The sequence below is a fragment of the Echinops telfairi genome, unplaced genomic scaffold (genome assembly GCF_000313985.2).
Source record: "Echinops telfairi isolate 266 unplaced genomic scaffold, ASM31398v2 ScPeMD7_60;HRSCAF=208, whole genome shotgun sequence".
NCBI classification, from domain to species: domain Eukaryota; kingdom Metazoa; phylum Chordata; class Mammalia; order Afrosoricida; family Tenrecidae; genus Echinops; species Echinops telfairi.
The window spans coordinates 33,640,695-33,650,634 of NW_022103958.1; the positions used below are offsets into that span (position 1 = coordinate 33,640,695).

The 9,940-nt window shown below is 43.5% G+C and overlaps 1 protein-coding gene across 1 annotated transcript in view; it reads left to right on the forward strand.

Moving 5' to 3' along the window:
* TSG101 (tumor susceptibility 101) overlaps positions 1–9,940 on the forward strand; it is a 70,968-nt gene that overhangs the window by 25,725 nt on the left and 35,303 nt on the right. The window contains exon 6 of the mRNA XM_004711588.3: positions 846–912. Coding sequence (XP_004711645.1) covers positions 846–912 — 67 coding nt within the window. The remainder of the gene's footprint in view (positions 1–845; positions 913–9,940) is intronic.

Consider the following 9,940-nt stretch of genomic DNA (forward strand, 5'->3'; position numbering starts at 1 on the left):
GTGCTCCAGTCTCTCCTCCTCCCCCGTCATCTGTTCCTGTGTGCTCTGGTCAGATATATCCTTCTCCCGAAGCTGCAGATTCAGTGCCATCGTTTGAGATACACTCTTCTCAGGGGAGGGGCAGGCATCCACTTAGTATTTGGGGCTGGGACCAGCCCCTTAGACCTTTTTTAAGTGCTGGATTTTACCCTTTTTTCGTAGGATAACATTTTCCAGACTTGTTTTTAGCAATCTCTCTGAATATAAACTTTGTGTAGAACTTCTCAATAATCATTTAAGGTTCTCAGTCAGACCCAACAAAAATCAGTTGTTCTAAGTGGTCAACATAAACTAGAAACAGCAAAATATTTCTTAGATAAAATAAGCGTGATTTTCTGAGACACTTACGTTGAGCAAGAGTAGAGCAGAATTACCTTTCTCTAAGTGGGTTGCACGTTGGGCTGCTGGAGAAAGATGACATTCTGTGCTCCTCTAAAGAGTTACAGTCTTAGAAACCTACAGGGTCTCTCTGAATCAGAATGGACTCAATAGCAATGAGTTTGGGTTTAAGTTAGAAATTGCACAGTGAGGAGACCTATACACCAGTTATCCCTGTTGGGGAGTGGTCTTTTAGGTGTCAGAACTCATGTTGAATGGTTTAGGGATTATGTGGCTTAAATATATCAGCTCGGTGGCCATGTGTGACTACTTAAAGTACTAGTTTGTTTAGTTTTGGTGCTGAGATTTGGATTCCTTAACTGTTTGCAGTTTTGCTGTGGTTTGATAGTGATGTATATTTTATTTGATAGCTTACATATGTTTCAGGACTATGCATGTTATTGAAAACTATTGCAAATTGTTTTTAGCTTCCTACATGCCAGGCATGCCAAGTGGAATCTCTGCATACCCGTCTGGATACCCTCCCAATCCCAGGTAAATAAAAATTGTTTTTTGAATGCTTATCCCAAGTATCATATCAGTAGATCTAGAAATAAAATAATGGTTTCCTTAAAGTAAATTAATTTGCAATTTAATGTAAGCAAAACTCAGTTTATTCGTGGAATTTTATGGTGTATATACACACACAGCATATACATGGGCAACCCTGTCCCCAGGTTAAAGATGAGACCTCTTCCTAGGTGGCCTTGAACTTGAATTTGTAGGTAAGTCCAAACAGGTGCATATGGTTCTTAATTTTGCAATTCTAATGGTCAGCAGTTTGACACCACCAGCAAGCTCCTCTGGAGGAAGAGAGGGTTTTCTACTCCCCTAAACAGTTACAGTCTTAGAAACCCACAGAGGGCCGCTATGAGTCACCATTGACTCAATGGCAATGAATTTGTGAGTTCTTGTTTAGTGAGAAAAAGGACTCAAACCGTTTTTCATTGGTGTGAGCCAGAGAAGGTGATTGTGATGAATTTATTGTTAGTAGGCGGCAGGATAGTATAGTGGCTTTCACGGGCTGCTAACCATACAGTCAGCAGTTTGAACCCATGAGCTGTGGAAGAAAGATGAGAGACTTTATACTCAAAGATTACAGCCTTGAAAACACACAAGGGACAGTGGCCATTGGTCCAAATTGGCTCAGTAACAGTGAGGGTTTTATTTTTTGTTTTGAGAGATTGGTGTAATTTTTTCAAAGTGGGGGCAGATCTGCATAACATTAAAGCCAAGTTCAGTGCTGCCCCACTCAAAGATGCCTGTTGACCACACTGCTTTCCCCAGTCCTGCCGCAATCCAATCTCACGCATCAGTTTCTCGCTCCAGGGTTTCGACCTGTAGATTTACCTATTCTGGTTACTGGAACAACAATCGTTCAGAATTTTAAAATTAAATCCCTTTCTTGGCCGTGGCAGATCCGATTTGAAGTCCTGCATTAAAGGGGCAGTAGGAGTTGTCCATATGTGGGAAGTTCATAACCTGCGGATTAACAAAATTGGGAGAATAAAATGAAAAAAATAATGCAATTTTCCCCCCAACTTTTTGAACCCCCGCCGTCACTCCCTTGCTGTGTGTGTGTGTGTGTGTGTGTGTGTGTGTGTGTGTGTGTTTTCAAACATTTCTTCAATGTAGAGAAATACTCTTATCATTTTACTTATTGGAAGGAAAGGGATGGGATCATTGGAATGGCTTTGAAATCTTTTATCTGTAAAAATCTTTATATAACAACTGTAGATAAATAACAGAGTTAACTTAAAATTGGCTGTCATTATAATACATTCAGAAAATTATTCTATTGATAGTTTCTTTGGTGTTCCTGTGGCATAAATGTCCCCCTCCATCTGTGCTGCTACAGTACCTAAACTGCTTTTTTTCTGTTGCAAACGTGGTTGCCCTAAAGGAAATCCTTGTAAAGAAATTGCTTTATCTTTATCCTCCAGTTATCTCTTTCACCCAATGCATAATGGCAGCATGGGGGTTTTGTTTGTTTTAATGAAAGTGATTTAAGATAGCCCCTGTGCTAATGTGGCCTTATTAACATAAGCAAGAACTCCTAGGGGTATACCTACTGTGATAGGATTTATAATGCTATGATTTGGGAGAACACAGTTCAATTCATATCACTCTTACAAGAGGATATTAGATATTTGGAGATTAAAGAGAGTAGCAAAATTTCATAATAGTACAACTGGGAGGAAAGCGAGTGGTTATTAAGTCCAGCCCACTTATTTTACTATGAGCAAAAGCATTGAAACCAAAAAAGGAAATCTAGTAACAAGTAGGGAGACCCTCTGGTATTGATAGGATTATGAGTAGGGTGGTTGAAGGGAATAAAGGTACAGCTATCGTAGATATTCTAGAACTCCCCAGTTCTTCCCTAATCTCCTTTAGTCAGTGTTAATTTTTCCACTGCCCATCCAAATTGTATCCACCACTTATTTTCTTTGTCTTTCTCTCAGGATTTTTATGAGTTCCTGCCCTATTTTGATTCCTAGGAAGCGATAGATGGTTTCTATCATATCTTAGCTCTTAAGCACTTAAAACAATGCCTTCAATAAATTTTTTTTTTGAAGTTTAAAGGGGAGCACAAAAATATAAGAATGCTGGAAACTTATTTCTAAAACATACTCAGTTCCAAGGAGCTTTAAAATTGAAAATTAGATTTGTTGCCTAGGGCAAATTGTTTAATAAGGTTCTGAATCCAAAACCTGTGGCTGAGTCAGTTCCAACTCAGTGGCCATAGAACTCCATAGGGTTTCACAGGCTTGATAGGAGGAGGGCTGGTGACAGAGTGGTTAAAATGCTCATTTACAAACCAATAAAATTGGCAGTTTGAATGCCCCAGCTCTCAGATAAAGTTGTGGCAGTCTGCTTCCCTGAAGATTACAATCTTGGAACCGCTATCAGATAGAGTCACTATTAGTTGGAGTGGACTCAGGGACAATGGGTTTGTTTTTCTGGTAATGTTTAGAAGAGACTGCTGTATCTGTCTCCCAAAGAGAGAATAATAGTCTCTAAGTGCTGACTTCTCAGCAGTGGAGGCCATAACTACCACACTACCTGGGCTTCTGTAATCCTGTACAAACATGGAAAATAGTTACAAGTTTTTTAAGTCAAAAAAATTATTAACCCCAAATGTGGAGCCATAACTCTGAAGGAAAATTGAGTAAACTAAGAATTGTCAGGTGCCATCAAGTTGGTTCCAACTGTAGCAACCTCATGCAGAACAGAATGAAGCACTGCTCAGTAATGCATCATCCTCACCATTGTTCCTGTGCTTGAAACCATTGTTGCAGCCATGCTGCCAGTCCATCTCCTTAAAGGCCTCCTCCTTTTTTGCTGCCCCTCCACTTTACCAAACACGTCCTTCTCCAGGGACTGGTCTCCTTGACATATCCAAAGTGTGTTGTTAGTTTGTCGTACTGTAGTGACTTGTGAGCGGCTGTGATACTGGAAGCTATGTCACTGGGATTTCAAATGCCAGCAGGGTCACCCAGAGTGAACAGGCTTCCACGGAGCTTCCAAACTAAGAACAGTCATTGAAGAAGGACTCGGTTCCCCAATTGGGAGGAAGTAAGCCACTGAAAACCTTAAGCAGAGCTTCGAATTAACTAAGTAGAAATGACAGAATTATACCAGGGCAAAACACTAAGAGCATGCAACGGAGCATCAAGGGGAGGAAAGCAATGAAGTCCCTGGGGAATACCAAAAATAGATTTTGGGGCCAGGGTGTGGCACCCCGTCAGACTCAACTGGAAAATAATTCCTAAAGGTCAACAAACAGACCTGGAACGATTACAGGTTTTTCTTATTTTGTTCTTGTTTTGGGTTTTTTTATTGTTGTTTTGTTTTCTTTGGTTGCTTTGTTTTACTGTATTTGTGCTGGTTAGTGTTTCTGCAGGTCTATCTAGATAAGATAGGTGGGATAAACAATCTGGAGGCGAAAACAACAAAACTGGCGGGGGTGGGGGGGATGGGGACTGTCAACCAACCTAGGGACAAGGGAACAAAAAGTAACCTAAAATCCATGCCAAGGAGTATATAGAATGCCTGGTGGTGCTTGAACAAGGACAGTGTAGCCCAGAAGAATTATGAAAACGGAAAGAAGGCTACCGTGATAGTGGAACAAGAGAAAAGTGAAAGGAAATAGAGGAAAGAACTAGGAGGCAAAGGACATTTGTACAGGTCTAAATACAGGCATGTACATATGTAAATATGTTTATATATAATGTTAGGGAAATGGACCTATGTACATATATTTATATGTTAAGTATTAAGGTAGCAGACAGACATTGGGCCTCTATTTCGTGCTCTCTCAACGCAAGAACGCTTTGTTCTAATAACCTGGCATTCTGCGATGCTCACCTTCCCGACACGAGCGCTGAAGACAACATGGGTGCATAAGCAAATGTGGTGAAGAAAGCTGATGGTGCCCGGCTAGCCAAAGCATTAGCATCTGGGGTCTTAAAGGCTTTTAATTTTAAGATAAACCAGCGGCCATCTAGCTGGGAAGCAACAAAGTCCACATGGAAGAAGCACACCAGCCTATGTGATCGTGAGGTGTTGATGGGGTCAGGTATCAGGCATCAAAGACCCAGAATCAAAAAATGATATCAATGTGAATGAGGGGGGGTGTGGACTGGAGACCTAAAGCCCATCTGTAGGCAATTGGACATCACCTTACAGAAGGCTCACAAGGAAGAGATTAAAATTTTTCATTTTCTTGCAACATTCTAGCATGGATTACTAAAGAGACTGGAAATCAGCATAGTGTTCCATCCAGCTTGGATCCACCAAGAACAAAGGCACTTAAGTTTTTTTCTCTTTTGATTTTGCAAAAGTACCACAATGAGCAAGCCTAGTCCAATTATGACATTATTGGAATAAGTTTTAAAGTGTGACAGGAAAAGAGGGACCAGACATCAACCCGGTGCTCCAAGATGTGAATGCAGCATACCGTCATGAAGGAGGGAACAGGTAGAGAGGTCTGAGGGGACAGCCCCAATCAACTGCATGAACAGCTCCCCTCCCCCCAGAAGAATTTACTTCAGAGGACAGCACTGAAGCTACAGCTAGGAGAAGGACATATCTGATCAGAGCACACAGGAGCAAATGAAGAGGGAGGAAGAGAGAGTGGAGCACATCCTGGTCCACCAAGCCTTGAGGACAATATCCCTGCTCAGAGCACCCAATGCACGGAGTACCATACGGCCGGCACCACTATGAGACATGATATCCCTCACTGACCCATAGCCTATGGGGGACAACATTGGATACACAGTATGGCATTTGTGCCTCATCTGACCCCATCACACTGAGGCAAAACACTGAGGGCATGCAACAAAACAGCAAGAGGAGCAGAGCACGAAGTCCCGAGGGAATACCAAAAGTAGACTTCGGGGCCAAGGTGTGGCACCCCATCAGACTCTACTGGAAAACACTCCTAAAGGTCAACAGACCTTGAACTATTTACAGGCTTTTCTTTAGTTTGTCACTGTTTTTTTTGTTGTTTTGTTTTCTCTTGTTGCTTTGTGTAGCTCTGTCTTGTTTTTGTGCATATTGTTTTCTCTGCAGGTCTGTCTAGATAAGATAGGCGAGATAAACAATCTGGAGGAGAAGACAATGGGACCAACAGTTCTTGGGGGACATGGGAGAGGAGGGGTGGGGGAAAGGAAGTGGTCTTAACAAACCCAGAGACGAGGGAACAACAAGTGATCCAAAATTGGTGGCGAGGAGGGTGTAGGAGCCCTGGTAGGGCTTGGTTAAGGGCAATGTAACCAAAAGGAATTACTGAAACCCAAATGAAGGCTAAGCATCATAGTGGGACAAGAGGAAAGTAAAAGGAAATAGAGGAAAGAACTACGAGGCAGAAGACATTTATAGAGGCCCAAGTACAGGCATGTACATATGTAAATATATATGATGATAGGGAAATAGATGTATGTGCATATATTTATTGGTTTGGTATTAAGGTAGCAGATGGACATTGGGCCTCTACTCAAGTACTCCCTCAATGCAAGAACATTTTGTTCCAATTAACTGGCGTTCCATGATGCTCACTTACATGATCTCTGAAGACAAATGGGTGCATAAGCCAATGTGGTGAAGAAAGCTGATGGTGCCCAGCTATCAAAAGTTATAGCGTCTGGGGTCTTAAAGGCTTGCAGGTAAACAAGCAGCCATCTACCTCAGAAGCAACAAAGCCCACATGGAAGAAGCTGAGATAGTTTATTGGCTATGTTAGAAGCACATGTGTTAGACAGGGTTCTCTCATTGCAGGTCACCAACAGTCAGCCGGGTCACCAACATTCAGTCCCCAGCTCAAGAGATGTAAATTCCAATTGTGTGGCGAGGCCCAGGTCTTAAAGGAAACTGAAATTACAGCCACACAGTCCACAGGTTAGGTGTCCCACAGGTAGGTGTCTCCGCCCTTCAATTAATCCCACATGTGTTTATCGGCCAGGCTGGCACAATAAACTATCTCAATCCACCCCTTGCCAACCTGGCACCTGTACACAATTCTTTAGCCATATATAATTATATAATTTCCGGACATTGATGAAATCACACTTATACTTATCATCAATCATCTATCATACATATAAATGAAAACACACTGAGTCCAATTGTATCTGATATATCATACCTGAACAAAGGAAAGATATGCAATGAGCACATAAAAAGAAAATACATTGACAATTACAAACCTCGCTTTTGCAATTGATCACGTGGTCATAATTGATAGGTAGAACTACCTTCTTCTACTACCCATTCTGTATTATCTTTGCCTTCAGCAAGCACCTCAGCTGGCTGTGGTTTTTTGCCTGGTGGGGTGACTCAGACCTTCATTCCTGAGGGGTCTGGGTCATTATAAGTTCTGTCAGTATTGGGTTGCTGTAATTTGCCATTTACTTTAATCACAGGGTACGGTAGCACTAAGAGTCGGCCTATGGAATCTCCTGGATTCCAGACATATTCTTTACCTCCAGTATGTAACATCAGTCCAATTTCTCCTTGGTGATCAGGATCAGTCACACCACTCAGTACAGTGCCACCCTTCCTGACCTATTGATCCAGAGGCATGAGAAGCCCAAACTGGCCAGGGGGCATTCTCAGCTGCCAGTTCAGTAGAATCCGTGCTGTGTTTCCGGGTGGGAGAGTTCCTTCGGGACCAGGACCTCCAGGCCTGAGGAACACAGGGTTGCTGGGACAGGAAGCACAAATGCTGCAAGTGGATCACTAGGCGTATTAGTGGTGCTACTCCAGCTTCCACCCCTTGGTTCCTGGACCCATGAATTCTGGTTATTGGTGACACAGCACCATATTTTGGCCGCTGGTTTAGAGCATATAAAGCTTCCTGGAGAACATTGCTCCAGCCCTGCAAGTTGTTGCCACCTAGTTGGCGCCGTAATTGTGTCTTTAGGAGCCCATTCCATCGTTCTATCAAGCCAGCAGCTTCAGGGTGGATGAGGAACATGATACGACCAATGGATTCCATGGGAATGGGCCCATTGTCGCACTGCATTGCTGTGAAGTGAGTTCCTTGATCTGAAGCAATGCTGTGTGGGATACCATGCCGGTGGATGAGGCATTCTGTAAGTCCACGAATAGTAGTTTTGCAGTGAAGGCAAATCCATATCCAGAGTAGGTCTCTATTCCAGTAAGAACAAAACGTTGTCCCCTCCATGATGGAAGTGGTCCTATATAATTAACCTGCCACCAAGCTGCTGGTTGATTTCCCCAAGGAATGGTCCCATATCTTCGACTTAATGCAGGTTTCTGCTGTTGGCAAATGGGGCATTCAGCAGTGGCAGTGGCCAAGTCAACCTTGGTGAGTGGAAGTCCATGTTGCTGTACCCATGCATAACCTCCATCCCTGCCACCATGTCCACTTTGTTCATGTGCCCATTGGGCGGTAGCAGGAGTGGCAGAGGAAAGAGGAGGAGCAGTCTCCACAGTGCGTGTCATCTTATCCACTTGATTATTAAAGTCCTCCTCGTCAGAGGTAATCCTTTGGTGAGCGTTCATGTGAGATACAATTTCCTTTACTTTCTTGGCCCATTCAGAGAGGTCTATCCACATACTTCTTCCCCACACCTCCTTGTCACCAATTTTCCAATCATGGTCCTTCCACTTCCCTGTCCATCCAGCCAAGCCATTAGCCACAGCCCATGAATCAGTATATGGTCTCACATCTGGCCATTTTTCCTTGTATGCAAATTGAACGGCTAGGTGCGCTGCTCTTAAGTTCTGCCCATTGGGAAGATTTCTCTTCACCACTGTCCTTTAGGGAGATCCCAGAAAGGGGCTGTAATGCTGCTGCTGTCCACTTACGAGTGGCACCTGCATATCGTGCAGAGCCATCCGTAAACCAAGCATGAATTTTTGGTCTTCAGTTAAAGTATGGTAAGGAACTCCCCAGGAGGCCATAGGCGCAGACTGGGAGAAAGAAGGTACTGTGACAGGAGTGGAGACTGGGCAGTTGGGCCACTTCTTCATGCAGCTTACTTGTCCCTTCAGGTCCTGCTCTGGCCTGATCTCATATCTACCACTTCCATTTAACAATGGAGTTTTGCTGCGCATGTCCATTTTATGATTCTGTGGGTCAGACAAAATCCAGTTCATGATAGGTAGTTCAGGCCTCATGGTGACTTGGTGGCCCATGATGAGGCATTCCGTCTCCACCAAGGGCCAGTAACAGGCCAACAGGTATTTTTCAAAGGGGGAGTAGTTGTCTGCAGAGGATGGCAGGACTTTACTCCAAAATCCCAACGGTCTACACTGTGTTTCATCAATAGGAGTCTGCTAAAGACTCCACACTGCATCTTTATCTACAACTGGCACCTCTAGCACCATTGGGTCAGCTGGATCATATGGTCCCAGGGGCAAAGCAGCTTGCACGGCAGCCTGAACCTGTTGGAGAGCCCTTTCTTGTTCTGGGCCCCCCTCAAAATTGGAGGCTTTTCGTGTCACTTGATAAATACAGTAGGTCGAAGTAGAACACCCAAGTGAGGGATATGTTGCCTCCAAAATCTGAAGAGGCCCACTAGGCATTGTGCCTCCTTTTTAGTTGTTGGGGACGCCAAATGTAATAGCTTATCCTTCACTTTTGTAGGAATATCTCGACATGCCTCACACCACTGGACCCCTAGAGATTTTACTGAGGTGGAGTGTGCCTGAATCTTCGATGGGTTAATTTCCCAACCTCTTGTACACAGATATTGTACCAATGAATCTAGAGTCTGTGATACATCCTCCTTAGTGGGTCCAGTCAGCAAGATGTCATCAATATAATGGACCAGTATGGTATTTTATGGAATAGACAGGTGATCAAGGTCCCTTGGGACTAAATTATGGCACAGGGCAGAAGAGTTGATGTACTCCTCGGGGAGAGTTGTGAAAGTATATTGTTGCCCCTGCCAGCTGAAGGCAAACTGCTTCTGGTGGTCCTTCGAGACTGGTATTGAGAAGAAGACTTTAGCCAGATCAATAGCTGCATACCAAGTGCCAAGAGAAGTAT